Here is a 21746-nt window from a genome sequence, read left to right as displayed (position 1 = left end):
TTGAGCACTCCCCTCAGTGAGAACTTGATTCTAGATTGGTGTCTCTAAAAATTGCTGTAATCTTAATAGCGTACAAAAACAAAGGTTTAGCTTGTGTGTTGATCAGCGAGAGTTTCAGGGGAGAGGCTCCACTTTACAGAGTGAGTAGGAAAATACAGATAGACTGTTTTCCAGTTGCATTCAGAAAATGGATTCAGCTGTACCGTAGAAAGATTTTGTTTGTTCTGAACAAATGGGGATTGTCTTGTCCACAACCCTGTTATTCCATGGCTTTTTCTTCCAAGGTTGCTGGTTGAGGGTCAGCTTGTGTCCATTTTGGTGGTGGCTCTGTGATGTGCTTTCATGGTGGACTAGAAGTTAACCTTGTGACTTGCAGAAGCAAGTAGGTGTGAGAGTTTAGATGAGTGGCTTTTGGCCGCTGCTGTCGAAGTTGGTGATCCTGCAAAATGTAGCTGCTCCTTGCAGTACCCAGAGCCTGCTGTCACTTGTTTCTGAGGATAATATGTTGTCCCTCTTTTACATCTTGAATCTGAATGTGAATCTGTGATGGAGGGAGAACTGTTCCTTGTAGCATGCTGTGCTGTTTACGTATTTCACAGTTTAATGGAATGATGCTTTAGGGATGTCTTTGGAGATGAAGACAGATGATTGATAGGTATTTGAGCAATCATAGATTACATTTAGGCCAGTGTGTATGAGGAAGAGTCATTGGACTGGACTTGGCCTATTTTGTGTTCTAGATGCAGCTGTGATCCTTGGCTGTGTGTCTCACCGAAGGGACCTGATGTTTTACATTATTGGTAAGTGAAGGAGAGGCTGCCACTGTATTTTTTGACCTTTCCATAGGCTTTAGAAGGGTTTCCTGAAAGCTTCTGCTTTCATGTTAGTTTAGAGTCTACCTAACAAACATGAAGTTACTGTCAGCCCACACTGTGCCACCTGGCAAACTTGCCTCTCCACCATTCTTCTTGTTCCTAAAGTCCTTCCACTGACTTCATTCCTAAGCCATCCCCTTTTTCTTTCAAGGACTAGTGCAGGGTTGTTGCCTTTGTGATGCTTCTTAATCTAGTCTTAATGTGATGTGCAGGGGTTGTGTGGTTATATGACTGTTTCCCTTAAAGGAATCTCTGTAGCTCTAATTTGCACCTCAAACGGAATTCCATGCTTCTGTTGGGATGTCTGCTAGTCATACCTGACACTCTGTACCACCTTTACCTATTTCCTCTGTTTGCAGTCATTTGCAGAGTTTTAAGAGACTTGTTATTCTCTAACCTTACTTGTAGCAGAACACAAACCATAAATGTTCGCACAACAGCTTCTGCCTTCACCACCTAATTTGCAGTTGAGTAGAATGTCATTAATAAAAGGCATCTTGGGCTGATGCAGAGGAGATTTTGATGCCTGACTCAGCCGTGCTGCTGCAACTACCTTTTGTTCTCTCCTTGCTGCAGGTGGGATCACAGTGTCTGTGGTAGCTTTCTTCTTCACCATTAAGTTCCTCTTTGAACTTGCCGCACGTATAGTCAGCTTCCTTCAGCATGAGGACCGGGAACGCCGAGGGGAGCGAACTATTTATGACTACGTGCGAGGCAACTACCTGGATCCCCGGTCCTGCAAAATCTCCTGGGATTGGAAGGACCCCTATGAGGTGGGCCATAGCATGGCCTTCCGAGTGCATGTAAGGGAATATTTCTGTTTCCATGCAGCTTTGGGGCAGGAACAGAGGTCTGAGTTAGGGATGGGCTCTTCAGATGTTTTTTGTTGGGGCCAAGCTGGATGTAACTTAGGTGTAGGAAAGCTATCTGTTTATGTCTTCTGCCCTATGTAACTCTGTTGCAGAACTCTGTAAGTGCATATCTGAGGTTTTCACTCTTAAAATCTTACCTCCCTCTCTTTAGAATCCTCTGCAGAGCCAGAGGAGACCAGGCTTGTCCTATCTACTGCTTCCTTTACTGGGAAGTGAGTGGACTGAGCCTTGCCTTCACCGGACTTGGTGCTGTCTTTTGGTTGTGCATCTGAAGTTGAGGGTGTGGGAGTGGGCATTTTACCCACCCAAGAGCTGGAAAGCTTCATGGCTGCACCCCATTCCTCCAAATTGAGTGTTACTCGCTCTGACTTGAAAAAGCCTGCCAAAGACTCTTGTTTCCCTCTGATCCCAAAAGGCAAAGTCTAGGGGAATGAGACAAGTATACAGATAAGATGGGTGAGGGGCCTAAACACTGAGAGTTTGGAGCTATGTGGAAAAAGTTTGAACAGGTTTTGCTAGGCCATGTGCCTACCTTCCCCACCCAGAACGGTATCAAAATAAGAATAAAGGTTCAGCTAGGTTGCCAACCCATCCGTCTCAGGAAGGTGAGGAAAACCCTTCTGCTTGAGGGTGACCGAGGAGTTCTAACTCTGGGGTAGGCAGTGAAAAAGGGCTGAGGGGAAAGGGACATGTTCTGTTCCTGCTTTTAAATTTATTCCCTTCATCGTACTGATTCTCTCTCATGGCAGCTCCAGCAATGTGCCCGCTTGTCTCCCATTTGCTTAGCCCTTTATTCATCAGCAGTAGCTGTTTCATGCACTGGTTTCTCCGACAGTCATGATATGTACTACTTCAGGCCCCACACCCTCCTTTATTTAGAAACAGGGAATAATCGTAACCTTCTGATGACTTCAAGCTGATTGCAGATGAAAGGCAGGGTCTGGCCCACAAGCTGCTGGCTCTTCAAGAGCCATGCACGTAGAGTTTCAAGGTGTAATTCTTTCCTTGTAAGGAAGTACCAGTTGAGGTATGTTACCTTTTGAAATTGTCCGGCAGATCACTTCTGTGATTGAGCTGCCTGTGATTTTATCTAACACGTTTTCATGCTGATGCTTCTTATTAATACAGACTGGGTCAGCTCCTTAGGTCAGCATCTTCTCCACACTGGTTTTCTATAACAAATTGGGGAGGACTTTTCCAGAGCTTAGCAGTACGAATGGACAAGATCTGCCTTTTTTTCTCTGAAAGGATGTAACTTTGCTTTTTTTCCTTTTGGTAGTGGGTTCTCTTGGCTTCTGTTCCGATACCGCACTAACAGTGCAGAGAAGAAATGCCTAGAGGCATGTTCTCCACAGGGCACTCTTTTGAACCCCAGCACAAAAGAGAATGAAGTTGTTCAATGCCCACTTGTGGCCTGTTCACTTGGGAGGACACAGCCTGTATGACAGAGCTGGCTATTAACTTTTTTTCCTTCGTTGAGCTGGGGTTCTTGCCCTGGTTTCCCCAGGACGACTTGCTTTCTCTTCCTCTGTGCACTGCATATTTTTTGCTGATCTGGACTTCTCTGTTTCCAATGCAGTTATTCTATAAAAATGGGCAACCCTTCCCTGCTCACCGGCCTGTGGGGCTGCGAGTTCACATCTGCCACGTGGAGCTAGCAATTGATATTCCTGTAACCCAGGAAGTTCTTCAGGAGCCTAATTCCAATGTGGTGAAAGTGGCCTTCACTGTACGCAGGGCTGGGAGATATGAGATCGCTGTAAAGCTCGGTGGCTTGAATGTGGCCTACAGCCCTTACTACAAGATGTTCCAGCCAGGTAAGGTCTAAGTGGCCCTATAATGATTCAAAGTAGATTTGGAGGTATCAGAGGCAGTTAGGTAAATGTGTTTCCAGCTAAAGTAGGTGGGTGACAGGGAAAGGGTCACCATTTTCCTCTTGCTGTGTGTAGATCCCAGTAATAGGCCCAAGATTAAAACATACTTGTGACTACCAGTATGTGGCAAAATGGAAACTGCCTTACAGAATAAGCCATTATTCTCTATACAGAATAAGCCTTTATGTTCTCTATTCTGTAGCAAATTCTTCATGATCCATCTAATAGTCAGAGAATAGCTTTTGTGGAAGTATTGAGTTATTTGTATCCGAATTGGAAACGCTGTCATGCTTTGACTCTTTTCCTCTTTTGAATATCCTATTCTATTCCTTTAAGCTCCTGGAGCAGTTTCTACATTTGATTACACGCTTCTTTAAAAACATTTCCTTTTTATCCATTTTAAATGTTTCCTATACTTTTGTTTTTTGACCCAATCCATACCTTTTCTATTTCATGTACATATTCATTAAAAGTACCAACTTGTCAGCCAACTTGTGCTTTGTATCTGCAGTGGGAGCAAGTTCATGAAGGTTAAAAAGGGAGGAAAGAGCTTTCTGTAGAGGGCTAGTAACTGGGTTTGCTTTATCAGTATTAAGTTTCTGACCCAAGGTAAACCCTGTGCACCACACCATGTATTTCAGGGCTCAGCTGTTTTGTTTTTTGAATGTAAAGGATAGAATGGGTTTAGATTTGATCCATTTTCAAGGGTGTTGTGCCCCAACTTGCTTTTCCTTTGCTCTTTGTAGCTTCACCTTGGAATTTGTTTGACTCTAAACTGTTGTTGTCTGCTTCAGGGATGGTGGTTCCCTCCAAAACCAAAATTGTCTGCCATTTTTCTACTCTGGTGCTGACCTGTGGGCAGCAGCACACTCTGCAGATAGTTCCCAGGGATGAGTATGACAATCCTACCAGCAATTCTGTGTCCCTGATAGATGAGCACAATTACAGCCTTTCCATCCATGAGGTGAGTGCAACCACATTCTTTGCTTCTTGACTTCAGGTGATTTAGAAAGCCCCCTTTATTAATTTGTTTTCTGTTTAGCTGGGTCCTCAAGAAGAAGAAAGCTCTGATGTTGTGTTTGAGAAGTCTGTGGTGTCCAACCGGCAGACTTGCGAAGTGTTCTTCCGACTCACCTTGCACTGTAGGGGGTGTTTCCATGCCTGCATCTCGTACCAGAACCAGCCCATAAGCAATGGTGATTTTGACATCATTGTTCTAAGTGGTGAGTCAAGAGCTACTCAGTATTCATTCTTCAGGTGTCCTCTTACAAGATGCTTTGTACACTCAGTGTGCACACGCAGCGTAGCAGAGCTAAATGTGGCTTCCCAGCAGACTAGCCAGCCTTAATTGCTCAAGGAATGCCTATTTATTTAAAAATGCGAAGGTAAATTAATTTGCTGCTGCTAAGGGAGATCTCTAAAGGCTAATACTCTTTGTTCCATCAGCAGATAAAAGCAGGTGTGTTTTCACCTATCTGAGGAGATTTACCTCTGAAATTAGACAATTTTTATTGCTTGCTAGTACTTGGCATCTGAGCCATACCATAAATAACCCAGTCATGTATTGTATGTTAAGCCATATGGACAAAGAATACAGCGTGTAACCTATGTGCTTTTTTACAATTTTATAATTCCTGGTTTCTTCAGGAGTGAGCCAGTCTGCAATGTGGCTGTCATGTGGCTATGCCCTCAGGCTGGTGCTCTGAGACAGAGGTTCTGTATGCCTTTGGTTTGTTTTTTTTCTTTTTTCATGAACAGGTCACTGAAGCCAGGACAGACAAACTGCTGTCTTGAAATCTTTTCATCCCAATCCTGGGTTCTCTTTATCAGAGTTTCACTTGACCAGGTTCTCCTTTGGTTGCGTAGCCTTTTCTTTAAAATCATAGTAACTAATTTGGTGGTGGTCTGTGGATTCTTTACATTTTGATTCTGGTCTCCATTAAGATTTACAAAACTCTTTTATATCTCTTTCCCTCAGAGAACGAAAAGAACATTGTAGAACGCAATGTGTCCACCTCAGGTGTCAGTATTTACTTTGAAGCCTACCTTTACGATGCTCCTAGTTATACCAACACTCAGTTGCAACTTCCACCGATGCACCTGAGCTCCTCCCAGCGCCGTCCTTCCACTGCAACTGAGGATGAAGATGAAGATTCTCCCTCTGACAGCCAAACCCCTGAGAAAGTGAAGAAACCTAAAAAAGTGTACTGCTATGTATCACCTAAGGTAGGTATCACAAAGTCATGACTCTTGAGTGCATGTTTAAAGTACACTGCAACTGAAGAGCTTCCTTGTGCCCTGTATCTTAGCTCCAGATTTAGGTGCCTCAAATTTGGTTAAGAAAAGGTTTGCCTAAGGCTAGACAGCAAATGTGGAGCTCATGACTAAGAATAACATTAAAATGCTCCTTGAAGTTTTAGGACTTGTGTCTAGGTCTCATCCAAAGCTTACTGGGAATTTTCTCACTGATTGTTAACTAGATATTCTGTCTGCCTTTTCTTTGCTCTGGTCAGATCAGACCTGCAATTCCCTTTCTCAGTTTCCGATACCTGTAGATCGGAACTTGGAGGAACATGTTTCTCAGATTTTTTGGTTTTGTCCTGGTTCTTGAATGTTTCAGGGGAAAGAAAAGGGAGGAAAAATGGTCAGAGGGCAAAGTGTAAATGTGTAAGTAGAAGAAACAGGACTCAAGGAAGTAAAAAACTGAGGATTCTCTTATAGTAAGATTACGTTAACAGAAGCCATTACCCCTTATTACTGCATTCAGGGAAACTAGAAAGAAAATTCCACTAAATCTACTAATAAATTTAAATTCACTTTGGCAATATCCAACTGAGGGTGTTAAGACAGCTGGCTGACATTGTTGCGAGGCCATTTTCCATAATCTTTGAGAAGTTGTGGAGATCAGGGGATGTCCCAGAAGACTGGAAGAAGGCTAATGTCACTCCCTCTACAAGAAGGGCTTAAAGGAGGATCCAGGAAATTGCAGGCCCATCAGTCTTACTTCAGTACCTGGGAATGTTATGGAATTAATTCTTCTGGGGGCTATCACAAGTCAAATGAGGCATGTGATTGGGAAAAGCCAGCATGGATTTACCAGGGGCAGATCGTGCTTAACAAGCTTGATCACCTTCTGCGACAAAGTAACCTGCTTGGCTGATGTGGGTGTGCAGTGGACATTGTCTACCTGGATTTCTCCAAGGCTTTTGATAGTTTCCCACAGCTTCCTCCTAGAGAAACTGATGCATTGTGGTCTAGAGAAGTGGTCTGCGTGGTGGGTGGGGAACTGGCTGACAGGCTGCACCCGGAGAGTGGGGGTAGATAGGTCCTTTTCAAACTGGCAACCTGTCACAAGTGGGGTCCTGTAGGGATCAATGTTGGACCCAACACTGTTTAATATCTCCATAAGTGATCTGGACAATGGGATCAAGTGTACCCTGATGAATTTGCCGATGATACAAAACCAAATGGGGAAGTGGACACTTTGGAAGTGAGAGCCACCCTGCAGGAAGACCTGGATAGGCTGGAAGAGTCGGCTAACAAGAACCTTAGGAAGTTCAACAAAGAGAGATGTAAGATCTTGCACCTAGGAAAACGTAATCCAGGAGTGCGGCACAGGCTGGGATCTACCCTGCTGGGGAGCAGCGCTGTGGAAAGGGACCTGGGGATTCTGGTAGACAACAAGCTCAGTACGAGTGAACTGTGCTGCTGTGGCAAAAAAAAGCATCAGAGTGCTGGGCTGCATCAACAGCAGAGATAAGGAAGTCATCATCCCACTTCACTGAGTGCTTGTCAGGCCACACCTAGAATACTGAGTTCAGTTTTGGTCCCCACTATGCAAAAAAGATATGGGTCACAAAGATGATCAAAGGACTGGGAAGCCTGCCATATGAGGAAAAGCTGAGAGAACTGAGAAAAGGTGGCTTAAGGGAGACCTGATCACCATGTTCCAGTATTTAAAGGGTGGCTACAAAGAAGATGGAGACTCCTGTTTTACAAGGATTCACATGGGAAAAATGAGGGGTAGTAGGTACAAGTTGCTCCTGGGGAAATTCTGATTGGACGCAAGAGGGAAATTTTTCACACTGAGAACAGTCAACCATTGGAATAATCTCCTCAGGGAAGTGGTGGATTCCCCAACATTGGACACTTAAGATTCGGCTGAACAGGATGCTGGGCCATCTTGTCTAGACTGCTTTTGCTGAGAAAGGTTGGACTGGATGATCCTTGAGGTCCCTTCCAGCCTGGTATTCTACAATTCTCTGATTAATCTCTATCAGTCTGAATGCATTCTGGAAAACGCAGTGATAAACATCAAAGACTAATCCAGGAATTGGTTTCCTGACAAAGAGAGAAAGGGTTGTAGAACAGTTACAGGATGGAGGGTGTTGCTAGAGATTTCTAAATCTGTGCTGCATGCAGCTCTAAGAGCTGACTTTGGGAATGAGTGCTGGGTCCTTGTGAGCTCAGCATCCTTTCATCCTTGGGGTTTCGTTCTGGACTTCTGTACCCTTTTCTATTGCATTACCTGGTAAAGGAGATCGCCGGAAGTGGGTACTGTTGCAGGTTCCCTTTAGGTGCCAAAGATACTAATGCAATTCCAATGCTTGCATAATTGTATCCCTAGATATCTCTATATATACCTAGAGCATCTGTCCTGTACACTAGATAACTGTTACTATTTTGTTATTTCTTTAAGGGGTTGCTGTTGCTGTTTGATTTGTTTCTGTAGAAATGCTGCTTGTCATTTTTTCCAGTCATTGCAGCTAGAACAGCCTTGTGCGGGAAATGGCTTTGTGTTTTGTCTAAAGATGCTAAAATTTCATCTTAGCTTGCTCTCCAGAAGTCAACAGTTCCAGTTAGTTGTTGATTGTTCTGGCAGAAATAGACTGAGAAGAGATGTCTGCGTGTCTCCTGAATTTAACAATTTCAAGTGCTTTTTAACAGTTGTTTGAATGGTTGTGAAAATTAGGGAGTAATAGCAATAGTTCTGGTAGGCAGTGTGACTTTTTCTGAAATCTTTTTGCCAGTGCATTACATTCTTGTCCTGAATTCAGCCTCTCAAACGTGCTTAACGTTACCTTCCAGTTAGACTGGTGACGTTCTACTGAACACAATGGCTTACTGCTGTAAAATCTGTCATGCTGGTATCCCATATGCATTGTGAATGCATGCAGTAAAAGCTTACTGATGAGCTGCTTACAGTTCTGTAGAGCTTATGTATTGTGCCGGAGGAGGATGTCACCAAAAATTGCAGAAACGTGTCCCTGGGTTTGGAGGGAGGACTGGCCCTATGGATCTGTCTTGTGCCTTGTGTTTCGGGGACAACCCTTAACAGATGTGTGACCTTTAACATTTTGTTTTCTTTGTGGTTACTCAGCAATTCTCAGTGAAAGAATTCTACCTGAAGATCATTCCATGGCGCCTTTTCACCTTTAGAGTATGTCCTGGCACAAAGGTGAGCCTCTTTCCATGTAGCTGTCACTGCACCTCCATGTTATTAGCTTGTGGTCCTTGCGAATGACAGTCTGATTTTTGCTTTTGGAGAGAAGGGCTGCCACCCACAGAGCAACATCTCGTTGCTTAAAATTCAGACTTCAGAATTCCCTCTTGGTGTCTAAATTCTGCTAATATTTATGAATAGGAGCCAGTTGCATCACTCCTTCCAGCCTTTGTCCCAATCCTAGGCAAAAATCTTGATTTCTTTGGCATTTCATTTGTTTATTTTCCTCATAACCTTGCTACAATGCTGTGACTGTATCCACTGAAGCCCCTAGGCTAGCGTGTGAGGTTTGAAGCAGCTTCCTAACTGGAGTCTGGATGCTTGAAATAGTGTTCCTGTTAACTGCATCTGCATGGGTGAGCAGCGAAAGTCTTAGAGTGCAAGTGGTGTTGCTCTGTCTACTGAACATGCTGTGCCTTCTGCATGATGGGTTTACCCTTTCTTGCATCTTTTTGCTGCTAGTTTTCATACCTTGGTCCTGACCCTGTGCACAAATTACTGACACTGGTGGTGGATGATGGGATCCAACCCCCTGTGGAGCTCAGCTGCAAGGAGAGGAACATCTTGGCAGCCACTTTCATTCGCTCTCTACATAAAAACATAGGTAAAGGGGTAGTGAGGTGGGTACACTTGTCAGGAAGTTAGCACTTCAGTCTGCGAGTTTCCCTTGGGAAAGAAGATTGTCAGCACTGAATGACCTCTGATGAGAATTCTCATTCCTGGAGTCTCATGTTCTGTTCCTGTTGGTGCTTCCAATGAATGTATTTCATTGTGCTAGCTGTTCCTTTTCAGTTTGGCTTTTCTGCCAGGCTCTTTGAAAGTGCACCTGTGAGTATCTGAATGTTAGCAAGACTAACTGCAGTCTGCCTTTAGAGCTCTGTTTCCAAACTTTGCTGTATAAACTCATCCTTGGGCTGTATAACAGCACAGGTCAACTTGTCTTAGGAATGCTTTCTAGACGTTTGAGGTATTGGCAGCTCAGACCTGACTGAAACCGTCACTATTCTCAGGAGGCTCAGAGACCTTCCAGGACAAAGTGAACTTCTTTCAGCGAGAGCTACGTCAGGTGCATATGAAAAGACCTCATTCAAAGGTCACACTGAAGGTCAGCCGCCACTGTCTGCTGGAGTCGGTGAGTGTGCAGGTCACTTCACTTAAGCCTAATGCTTCCTCCATCCTTTTTCTTCTGCTCAGTGCCTAAAGAAATCCAAACTGGCATGTGCTAGAGCAACCACACTAAAAATTATTAGTCCTGTTTCAAGACACATGCCAGCAGACAGCTTGAGATGGGAAAAAGTGGAGGAAAAAAAAAATTCTCAAGGTAGTTCCTCTGTGTTCGGTTTTGATATTGTGTGGAATGCTGTGTTCCTTCTTTCCAGTCAGTAAGATCAATTTCTTAAGTAACTGGGAAACTTCACCTCTGATAAATGTTTAAGGAACTCATCACAGAGTAAATCAAGCCATGTGAGATGTTTAGGGTAAATGCATGCATAGCCTGTAAAAGCAGGAAATCTGCTGGTGCTGTTCTGTCCCCACTTCACATTGGAGCCTGAGGCCCGGAGAGAGACTCTCTACCTGGACCAGATTTGGGAGCAGAACCTAGAGCTCTTGAATCTTTACCTACTGTTTTTTCTGGTACAGAGCTATTTAGTGAGATAAGCTGTCGAGTCAGGTGTTACTGAGCTGCGTGCATGAAACTCTTGCATTGACAGGCTTCTAGTAGTGGTTCAGCGTGATGACAAAATATTCGGTAGGTAGGAATTCAGTTCCTTGAATTAAGCCTTCACCGATGCTGACCTGAACTGATGTGTTTCTGAAATTGAACGCAAGAAAGAGTAATTCGTATAATACAGTTCTTAAACAGTATTTAGAATGTCCGTTATGCAGGGCAGGCAGTTATCCTGACTTATTCTTTCCACATGTGTCTCACAACAGCAATGTTATAAAGATGGAAAAAAATATTTCTGGGGAAAGCAGGAGGGGCTGGGATTTCCCTTGATTTACACTCATCAAATCTGTGTTTTGGAATATTTTCTGCAGTGTTTATAAGATTGTGTTTCAGTTAATAGCTTGCTACAAAATGACTTCACTTCTAAAGAGTATTTCCATGACTACTTTTTCCCACTATTTTGGAAATTCCTGCACTGTCATGACCACTGGTGTTACAGCCTAGTAAGACAAAATACAGTGCCATAATAATAATAATAATTGTAACCTTTAGTGTCCAAGGTTGATGGGCACAGTGGATGTGACCAATGTGTTTAGCCCAGAGGTGTAACTAGCATGATGCTTTAACCTATTTGTAGATAAGCTAAGGCAAAGCTACCTGTTTGACTGAGGACTGCTGTGCAGATTTTTAAACTTTCTTTAATCGAATCCAGAATTGGGACACAGGAAGTTCTAGACACTTGAAGTATTTTGTTACTTTTTTGCATCGTGACTTGCTTTAAGTATGAACTCAGTAAACCCTTCAAGCTATTTTCTAATGCTCTCTGAAACGTTCCTTTTTAAAATCTAACTCGTGGGCTGACAGTGCTTTACAGAAATTGCTCCTTCCCACAGGCAGTTTAATACTTTAAACAATACTGTACTCAACCTTGAGAGGGTTACATCTGTGCTGTGCTAAGACCTCATGCTGGTTTTAAGATGAGCTGTATTTACGTGGATAATGTGCCTTATAATAGAAAATGAGGAATTGGTTCTTTGGCTTTGGACAAATAAGAATTAGACCTTAGGAATTCCTAATTCTTAGTTTTATACTTTAGAGTACTAGACTGTTTGGGGTTTTTTTGTTGCTTAAATTGCCCATCCACATGTGCGGAATTGCGTATTGGTTACTGGGTGCCAAGCAGTAACAGCTGCTGCTATTTTCCTTTTTTTTTTTCAGTCTTTTAAAGCCACACGAAATTTTTCTGTTTCTGACTGGAGCAAAAACTTTGAAGTGATTTTTCAGGATGAAGAAGGTGAGTAATCCTCTGAATACATTTGAAGAGGAAGTGGAAGGAATGATGATGGAGTAGTTTTAGTCTGAAATTCTGCTGTCTTGTATGTCTATCATTTCTGGCTTTACAGCCCTTTCACTTTTTCACAGATGTTAGTGAATTATCCTGCTGGTGCTATTCTATCCCTACTTTACGTAGGGACCTGAGGCCCAAATAAGAAATATTAGGACTAGGTTTGGGAGCAGAATGTAGAGTTCTGGAATTCCTGCCTACTGCTTTTTCACTATGGAGCTGTTCACTGCAATGAGCTCCCGTGACAGGTAATACTGAGCAGCATGCATGAAGCTCTTGAACTGATGACCTATGGATGACCAAGCTTGTTTTGTCTTGTAGCGCTGGACTGGGGAGGTCCACGCAGAGAGTGGTTTGAGCTCATCTGTAAGGCGTTATTTGATACCACCAGTCAACTCTTTACCCGCTTTAGTGATAACAACCAGGCCTTGGTGAGTCTGCAGTTCCTATACTAAATGCACAGAACTGTGTGCATTGGCATGCTGCTGATTAAATAACGCTGCTGCTAAATTCATTAAGTGGTGTGCAACCTTTATTCTTTAACCCTGTCATTCTTTAGCTTGCCTGCACAGTCCCTTCCAGTGCCTTTCTCAAAGCTTTGCTTAATGGTCTTAACCCACTGAAGTGTCAAAGAACTGTCAGATGAACAGCAGGGGGTGGCCAGTCAGCAGGGAAGGCTGGATTTCTGGGCAAGAGGAGGTGGCATCAGAGTGTCTGGAGGTTTTGTTGGGTCTGAATGTTTCAGGATCCATTTCTGCTCTCATACAGTTTCTGGCCTGTGCATGTGAAACATTTTGTGTTCTTCCTAGGCAAGCTCAGACCTTTTTATTTCTATTGCTTGGCTTTGTGGATATTACACTAAAGCTCCTGGGGCAGCCGGAGTGATGCAGTGACTTGAACTGGTCTCATACTGGCTATTTGTGCTAGTCTTGTCTGGTACTTGGATATTTCATTTTGCTTCCTCTTCGCAGGTGCATCCAAATCCAGGGCGTCCCACATATTTACGACTCAAACTGTATGAATTTGCAGGCCGCCTAGTAGGAAAGTGTCTGTATGAATCATCTCTGGGAGGTGCTTACAAACAACTGGTTCGAGCTCGCTTTACCCGATCCTTCCTGGCTCAGATCATAGGACTTCGTATGCATTACAAGGTAAAGCTTCCCAGCCTTGTCTGAAGCCTGTATTGGTCTGGGGAGAGGTTGAACATTGATGTAGTAGAAGCAGATCCAGAGTCCTGGTTAATAATGTGTGGTGTTTTGTTTCTTCCCTCTGTGTCCCTGCCGCCTTTTTCTTTCACCAGTACTTTGAAACAGATGACCCAGAATTCTATAAATCCAAAGTTTGTTTCATACTGAACAACGATGTGAGTGAGATGGATCTGGTCTTTGCTGAAGAGAAGTACAGCAAAACTGGACAACTGGAGAAGGTGAGGGAGGCAGTTCCTGAAGGTGGGACAGTTTAACCCCTTCTGCCTGTAGCAGGGGAGGCTGAGAACTCTATGTGCCCCAGAAAATTGAGATTACTCTGGGCAGTAGCTCCTTGCTTGTGTTTATTCTGGTTGGGAGTACAGGTCTGGGGAATGCTGCTGGTCACACTCAACATCAAGTGTTCTCCTGTTTCCAGGTGGTGGAACTGGTGACAGGAGGGGCTCAAGTACCAGTGACCAATGAGAACAAAATCTTGTATCTAAATCTGCTTGCGCAGTACAGGCTGGCCAATCAGGTTAGGGAGGAGGTGGATCACTTCCTGAAAGGTAACATGATGTCTACTCCCCGCTCCCTTCTGCCTTCATGTCCCAGGGTATGATAGCACTTGCTGCTCTTCTCTTCCAGGTCTTAACGAGTTAGTTCCTGAGAATCTCCTGGCTATTTTTGATGAGAATGAGCTTGAGGTAATTGCTGCCTCCCTAAGTGTTGCTATCCTTACTTCCCCTCCTCTCTGACAAGTGCTTTCTGGATCTCGAATAAAGCCAAAGCGTTTATTTTAAACATCTGTAATTTGCACAGCAGCTGGTGCCTTGTTTCCTGACCTCCTGACTTTCTGACTGCAGCCTTTTGCCTTTCAGTTGCTGATGTGCGGTACTGGAGATATCAGTGTCTGTGACTTCAAGGCACATGCTGTAGTGGTAGGAGGATCTTGGCACTTCCGTGAGAAGGTAAGTGAAAGGGGTTCTCCCTCCTGCTTTCTGAAACCAGTTATCCCAACTACAGCAGAAGACAACTTGTACTGGGAACAGATTTCTTGGTTGGAAGTGAGGCTTCCAGAAGGACAAACTGCAAGATTCAGGGGTCTCGAGTAGGACTGCATGCATTATGAAATAATGTTTCCCCTAGTAATATCCTTCAGCCTGGCTGACTAGAGATGTTTGATCGGTTACTAGCAGGAAAAAATCAGCATCAGTGGTAGTCTTAACAAAATCCAACAAAGCACTAATTAAGAACAATTCAGCAGGGAATCAGGAGGAATTGGTGGGAATTATTGCTACTGAAGACATTCATGGTGATGTACTTCTCTCTAAGGGATGCTTGAAGATCATGACTGCAGCCCACATGGAGCGTTTGGAATTCAGTGCTGTGGTAAAGGCTACTGATGTAGTAGCCTAATTTTGTACCCTGTAATTGTTCCCATCCCTCCCTGCCTTTCCCAGTGGGAGCAGTATGGGAACGGTAGCAGCTTAATTTAGAAAAATAGTGGAAGCTGCCAAAACACCCAAGATGAAAAGAGATTGGGAGCACAAGCTTCAAGCTGTGAACACTGGGATGGTTCCACCTTCCTGCAAAAGTACCAGAGGATGTGAAAAAGCAAGAGACTAGCATAGTGCAAGAAGCAAATGAGCTTCTGCATTGTAATCCTACCTCATTTCCTATGCAGGTATTTCTAAAAATAAAATCTCTGTGGCGAGAGCAGAAGCCTTTCTGCTTTAAAGGAAGGGACTGGTGGGAGGTAATAGCGTGGGACATCTCTTAACTGATAAGAAGAAACTATGTAATACTTGCCTCTATGTGTCACCCTGGTAAAACAAAAGACATTCTGACTATTAGTAGAGCACTACTTGCAAGGTGGTCTTGCAACTGCTTATTTGATTTGCTTGGCTGCCCCGGCTTTACCTATCCTGTTTCCTAACAGGTCATGAGGTGGTTTTGGACCGTGGTTTCCAGCTTCACGCAGGAAGAGCTCGCCAGGCTCTTGCAGTTCACAACTGGTTCCTCTCAGTTGCCCCCAGGAGGGTTTGCTGCACTCTGTCCATCTTTCCAGATCATTGCAGCTCCAACTCACAGTACTTTGCCGACAGCCCACACTTGGCAAGTATCCTGGGGTGGCAGGACTTTCTGCATTGTGCTTTTGGGAATGACACCAGCTAGTTGTGGTGGGCAAGCAGAGTTTAACATGTAATGTATGTAATGCTCATGTCAACCCATCTAAGAGCAGCTGATGGGGATGGTCCCCTCTCAGATCTAGTCTGAATGGAATTTTTCTTTTGTTTTACAGTTTTAACCAGCTGTGCCTCCCTACTTATGACTCCTATGAAGAAGTGCACAAGATGCTGCAGCTAGCTATCAGCGAGGGTTGTGAGGGCTTTGGCATGCTGTGATTTTCCCCGTTCCAGGAGATGACTTAGCCTCCTGGCTCTTTGTGGCAAGACCCAGGTTCAATCCTCTGCTTGTTCTCCTTTCCTTCACATGGGCAATGGAGGCAGAGCAAAGACTCCATGTAAAGGAATTTGTCATCTAGAAGATGTCACGTGGCCTTTCCGTGTCCCAAATATGTCATCAAGAGCTCATCTTTTCCCTTTCCCTCATTCTCCCTTTGGTTCAATGTGAAACAGCAAAAGGACTGTGGTGCATTCATCAAGGAGATATTGCACTTGATTTCCCTGTACCCTGTACACCCATCCTTCTGGGAGAAGATGAAGTTCATAAGCAGAAGCTAGTGAGGTGCAGGAGCTCTACTGAGCTGCTGTTATTGTAGCTCTCTGGAAGAGGGAAGATCAGCATGGAGCTCTGCTGGAAACCTGGCTCACAGGAAGCCTTAGTAACTTTACATGTCTTGGCTCAACTCCCCCTTGGCTCAACTCCCCCAGTGATGCTCCCTGATAGCTCATCTGAGTCATGAAGAGTATAGGGTTGTGCATCCTCTCAGCACCTGACCCAGAAGGGTTTCTGATTCTCTTTCTCCATCTTGCTGTGGATGCTGCTGTCGTCTGTGCCACAGAGAAAAATGGGCAGTATCCACTGGAGGGAGTAACCCAATGGGGAGAGCAATCTCATCGGAGCACAAGCGCTGACCCTGACAGTGATCCTGTACTACCTCCGCCAGGGTCCAGCAGCAGAAGCGTCCTTCTCCAGCAGTGGCTGGTAATGAGCCTCTGCAAATTTACTGGAAGAGGAGTTTCTCCTCCATTGAATGTTTCTGACAGTTGACGTTGCACAGGAAGCTGTCCCATGCCCTTGCCTTCTTTTCCCTTCTTCAGGAGAGAGAGTACGGGCATGAGCGTGATCCCTCAATGCTGAGCACCAATGTCTATTCCACATTCACCTTCAGGGTATGTATGTTATGTAGTAACAGTGACAGGTCAGTACAGAGCTACAGTGTGCACTGAGCTTGCGTTTGTTGTTGGGGTGACAGTACTAGGCAGAACGTGGTACCTCCACCCCAGCATCCCACAGGGTCTTGGCTTCTACCTCTATCATGCAGCAGCCTGAGCCTTCTCTATCTCTACTGCATTTCAGGCAGCGTTTCCAGAGGGGTGCTGGTGCCTGCAGAGCAGCTGGCTTTCTCTCCTCCCAATCTTCCTACCTTTTTTCCTCAGCTCTCCTTTCCTCCTGTTCCATTCAGTGCTGCTGGCTTCCCAGCACAAAATGTTAACTAGACCTTCGCTCAAGTGATCACTCAACAGCTTGCACTCACCATTGTCTGGCTTGTGGGGAGAGGAGTGGGCAGACCAGCATGAGAAGTAAGTTTACAATTGGGGTGTATTGTTGCTGGCAGTCCATTCAGCCCTTCCCAGGGAAATAAAGGGAAGGGGAATATGGGAATCTTGCCGAGTTCTTCAGCGAAGCAGGATTCAAGATCTTTAAGTTTTCAACAGTCCTTTAGACAGTTCAGGTCAGGAGTCAAAAGTGTGAGAAACCTGCATTGGTACTACCTGCAATGTAAGGTTTGACTGGATTATGGAACTGCTGGATTTCTTCCAGAATGGAGTCTCAGACTGGTATCCCTGAGCTAATTTTAGAACACTCTTATTAGATAAAAAGTCGCATCATTCTCTTCAGCCCCCATCTGCTGTCCTCAAGCTGATCCAGACAGACTTCTGCATGGTATGGATATTTTAAGATAACTGTGTGTGCTTTTCCAGTATAGCTTAGTTGAACTGACTGGGACTTTGGGGGAAACATTCTACATCTAGAAAATATTTTTAAGGCAGCATCTTAGCCATTCTTGGGCTCAGTGTGTTACTTGTGTACAGAAAAAAAAAAGCCATTTTGGTGCCAAAAAGCCAGCTGAGCATTGGGACTACTCAGGGGGATTTCTTTGCCTTGTGAATTCATTCCCTCACTGGCACCAAGGTACTGGGAGGCTGCCAGCTTAAGAGTTGCCACTGTTGTGCTCTGACAGATCACTTTAGTAGTGGCTGCTCTCCCTTTTTTAGTGCAGGCTTCATTCTGCAAGGTCCTGACCTCCTTTGGGTGGAGCGTATGGTACCATTTTATATACACTGCAGATGGCTTCCATGGTCAGTAGAGTTACAGCTCCTGTGTTCTCCATGCCACCACTTCACTGCTTTCTCCAGAAACCGAGAGGAGGAGGCAGTGCCCAGCTTTACTCCTGGTTGTTGGGAGGCACAGCTTGGTGCTGTTCCCATGTTGCAGCCTTGTCTTGCAGTCTCACCTAGTGAGGATGTTTCTAGCCTTGTAGCTATGGGCCAGCTCTGCCAGTGACATCTTCCTCAGGAATCTTCTCCCTTCTTCTCTTGAGCTGGACTTTTTTTATTCTGAGGATGAAGTAGTTGGACACTGGGCCGTTTTTGTCTGCTGGAAAGAGCTCCTAAATGCTTCTCGTTGCATTGCAGCCAGCACCACATGCTTCCCAGCAGCTGTACAGATGCCAAGGACTCTCTTCTTAACACAAGTGCAGTCAGAACTGTGATGGGTGCTCTTGGTCAGCTAAACCCATCCCCATTGTTTTCACAAGCCCCTAGCTGGTCCCGTGCTTCTGAGATCTATCACAATGTTTCTAAACTTGTCTCTAGCTTTATACCCTTTCCCGGTGCAGTCACTTTTTATGCTGCCGTTAACACTGGCAATGGGGATGTGCTTTGGTCACCTATACTGTATGTTACTTCTGGCAGAGGCTCGTTACTTTTCTTTTTACCCTTTATTTATTCCCACTTAATAGAGGCCCTTCTGTAGAAATCTTGAGGATCCTGGTATCATCTCAAACAGGTTCTCTGTTTCCTGAAGCTGCTTTGAGGTGCTGGCTTCAGCCTGCACCTGCAGGCCATGTTGCATGTTTTTAGAAACTAGGAGCTGTGGATGATACAGGTCAAATCCTAGTTGCCTCTGGTGAATTTCTGGCAGAGTTCAGCCAAAATTTGGAAGCCTGTGGTTGTAGTAGCTCATTTTGTAAATAGTTTGTATAATAAATAAAGTATTTTAAAAATGCTGCCTTCTTAGCTCAGCATTCTTTCAGGGCTGTACAGAGGGAATCAAACTGTTTCGTGCTGTCTGTGAGCAAGGGGCCTCTCCAGGTCTTTGGGTGTCTCACTGAGGTCTGCTGCAGGGGGGAGAGGAAGGTTCTCCACCTGCAGCCTTTCAGGTTGCCTGGCTGATCCCAGGACCTGTGAACTTCTCGAAGAGGCAGGACTCTGGCCTGGGGCTCACAGGCTACTGTGAGGTCTCTCTGCAGTGGGCTGGAAAATGGGCTGAAGCAGCTGCTAATGCCAGAAAATATTTTAAGGACTCATGTAAACTAATAATGCAGTTGGAGCAATTACTTTTTCATCTTGCTGTGTATTACCTGACTCTGAGATGCAGGTATTGGTACTGTTTGTGCTTCACTGTACTGCCAAGAGGGTTAGATGAAGCCAGAAGAAGGGGCGTTTGCACCTTTTAAAGTTGTACAAAATGCTTTTGGATTGCAGGGTGGAAACAATGCACCTGCAAGTGTCTGCTAACAAACAATAGAATAATTGGTAAGTTGACAGCTTGTTGCCTTCAGGGACAATATCCAATTTCTGTGATTCTCTGGGCTTGAGATGTTCCCCAGCTCTGATGAAAAGCATTCAATTTATCACTGGTTTTCTTTGGACTTTTTTTTTTTTGGTACCTTAAAGATTAAAATAATAACTTTAAAACTTGAGAAGATTCTGCAACATGAGTCTGTGTTCATTAGCATTGCTGCCTGTAAAATGATGAAAACAGTTTCCTGAGCTGTACAAAGGTTTAGCCCATCTTCAGCCACCATAGCATTGGCTGCCTGTGTGTATTCCACCATATAACTAAGATGTTCTCACATATTATGAAACCAGCATCTAGCCTTGATTCTGGCTTTCAAGCCATGAGCACTAGTAAAGAAAAGAGCAAGCAGCATATGTGAGTCTCAGGGATTGCCTCTGTAGCATTGTGCTGGGTCATGGTATTTAGAAGCTCTTGTGGGAAGAAAGTTGTCTTATGTTGGACTCAGAGAAGACAGAGGTTAGATAAAGCAGTGGTGAGCATTGGGAAGAATTCAGAAACAGAAGTTCCAGTGTCCCATGGAAAACACAGAGGCTGTGAGTCTAGAGCTGCTGGAGTTGAGGTCAAGGCACTGAAAGGTGGGTGACTTTGTCAGCAAACCTGGCATGAGCAAAATGATACACAGCAAACCATGTGGGCATGTCTTTACATGCCGTGACCAGTATTACTTATGGGAAGGGGGCCAAGTTGAGGCTGGAGTTTTCAGAAATACAGTCTTTTCTGGGTCTGAAGGAGAGAGCTCAGCTTGTCAGATTACTTTAACATGAAGTAGGTTCTAAAGTTTCTGCCTCTCTTTACAGGATGCATGATATCATCTGGCTGCCCACATTGTCCGTTCTCGTCACCGGTTTCTTGTGATGTCTTGGAGAGGGAGTGGTGACAGTGACCTATTGCTGACTCCACAGCCTCCATTTGTCCTGGCACCGCACCTGGCATGGACTTGGGACTGGGAGAGAAATCATATCCACACACTTCATGATGAAATCCTACATGCTCCAGTTTGTGTCTCCAGCAATAGCTAGGAGTTGCCTGATGCCTTAGGATCCTTGATTCGATACCGGGCCACTTGACCTGAGATGTGTCAAGATGTGCTGCTTGGGAAACTGGATTTTTGTGCATTCAGTTTCTCTGCTCAGCTTTCTGTTTGTCTCAATTGTAGAACTATGGAGAATAATTTCTTTAGATACCTGAATGAGAAAACCCTTGATTTGGATAAGATTTCTTCTTGCTTTCATAGTGTTATGGCTGAGTTGGTCAGTTGCACCAGGCTGTAACTCCTGGTTCCCATAGTGAATTACTGTTTTATATGGTTTTGGCTGTTCTGCTACCATCTTGTGTCTGACTGACCTGGCACATGACAGCATAAAATGTTTGAACATGTGATTATGGGAACTATAAAAGGAAAACACTTATGGGAAACAGCAAAGTCCACCAGAACCTCAGCCTGTCTTGGCTTCAGCCTTACAGTGCAGAATCTGAGACTTTAGAATCTTCCTCTTAAACTCCTTCCTTTTTTGTTTGGGTTTTTGTGGTGGTGGTGTGGTTTTTTTTGGGAGGGTTTTGTTTGGTTTTTTTAACTGAATGCTTGAGAAACCCTAATCTCTGTTCTCCAGAGCATGAAACTTGATTGTAGGTGGGAGGTGTTACTTCATGAATGTGTTAATTTTTAGACATAATTTTCAATAACTTTTTTCCAGTAAAACTAAACAGCTGTAGCTGAAGTTCACCCAAAATTCCCGATCAGTCTTTCCCAGCTACCCTTCTGCAGGGATGGTGTGCTACAAAGTGTGTTGAGGCGTGGGCAATTGCACACAGGGTTGGAAGTGGGGAGTGCAGCCGAGAGCCAAGCCTCTCCGCCTTGGTATAAAGGTGCAATGAACACAGACGAAGGAAGCAGAGATCTTGCACTACAAGAGGGATGGAGAAACTGGAATTGGCCTAAGGCTGCTCCAGAGTTTTCTCTGAGGTATGTGAAGTCCAGACTCTGAGTTTGGGTGGTTTTGGGGGAAGTGACTTTGTAGTGGTCAAAACCAAATTCTTCTCTCCCTCTTGAGGCAATTCTCTGATAAGCTGTGAGAAGTGTGTTGGCCCATACCCATCCCTTAATTTAGGGATTTATGGTAACATAATTCTGATGGTCTGTAAACTGATGCAATTTTCTGAGTAACCAGAAATCTCATCTCTTACCAGCAGGAACAGCTGCTTGGGACTCTACTGAGCTTCAGTAGCTGAAGTGTGAGGTTGCCTCAAGATGAGATAGTGTCATTTATGGCAGTGGGTAAAGAAACGCAGGGAAATACACTTCTCTGCAGTCCTCTTAGAGGATGATGGAACCAGCTCCAGGGGGTTCAGGTTTGGCTGGGGTAGTGATTT

The 21746-nt window shown here is 44.5% G+C and overlaps 1 protein-coding gene across 3 annotated transcripts in view; it reads left to right on the top strand.

Moving 5' to 3' along the window:
- Nucleotides 1–21746, top strand: part of AREL1 (apoptosis resistant E3 ubiquitin protein ligase 1) — a 41890-nt gene that overhangs the window by 5201 nt on the left and 14943 nt on the right. Inside the window, exons 3-21 of one of the 3 annotated variants that reach the window (XR_012662286.1) lie at nt 741–800; nt 1452–1678; nt 3327–3564; nt 4416–4585; nt 4664–4844; nt 5600–5847; nt 9002–9079; nt 9587–9728; nt 10135–10256; nt 12012–12087; nt 12460–12569; nt 13110–13289; nt 13439–13564; nt 13762–13891; nt 13971–14029; nt 14204–14293; nt 15265–15440; nt 15628–16681; nt 20174–21339. Coding sequence is in view for 2 of the 3 variants with exons in the window: in XM_075103494.1 (XP_074959595.1) it covers nt 785–800; nt 1452–1678; nt 3327–3564; nt 4416–4585; nt 4664–4844; nt 5600–5847; nt 9002–9079; nt 9587–9728; nt 10135–10256; nt 12012–12087; nt 12460–12569; nt 13110–13289; nt 13439–13564; nt 13762–13891; nt 13971–14029; nt 14204–14293; nt 15265–15440; nt 15628–15730 (2472 nt within the window). In the remaining variant the exon portion in view is untranslated. Of the gene's footprint in view, nt 1–740; nt 801–1451; nt 1679–3326; nt 3565–4415; nt 4586–4663; nt 4845–5599; nt 5848–9001; nt 9080–9586; nt 9729–10134; nt 10257–12011; nt 12088–12459; nt 12570–13109; nt 13290–13438; nt 13565–13761; nt 13892–13970; nt 14030–14203; nt 14294–15264; nt 15441–15627; nt 18803–20173; nt 21340–21746 lie in introns of those variants that run through there. The other 2 variants (XM_075103494.1, XM_075103496.1) reach the window with 2 other exon arrangements.

This window comes from Phalacrocorax aristotelis, chromosome 9, assembly GCF_949628215.1.
Source record: "Phalacrocorax aristotelis chromosome 9, bGulAri2.1, whole genome shotgun sequence".
In the NCBI taxonomy this organism is placed as follows: domain Eukaryota; kingdom Metazoa; phylum Chordata; class Aves; order Suliformes; family Phalacrocoracidae; genus Phalacrocorax; species Phalacrocorax aristotelis.
Note: the sequence above shows the minus strand (reverse complement) of the source record. Positions and strands in the feature narration are given on the sequence as shown.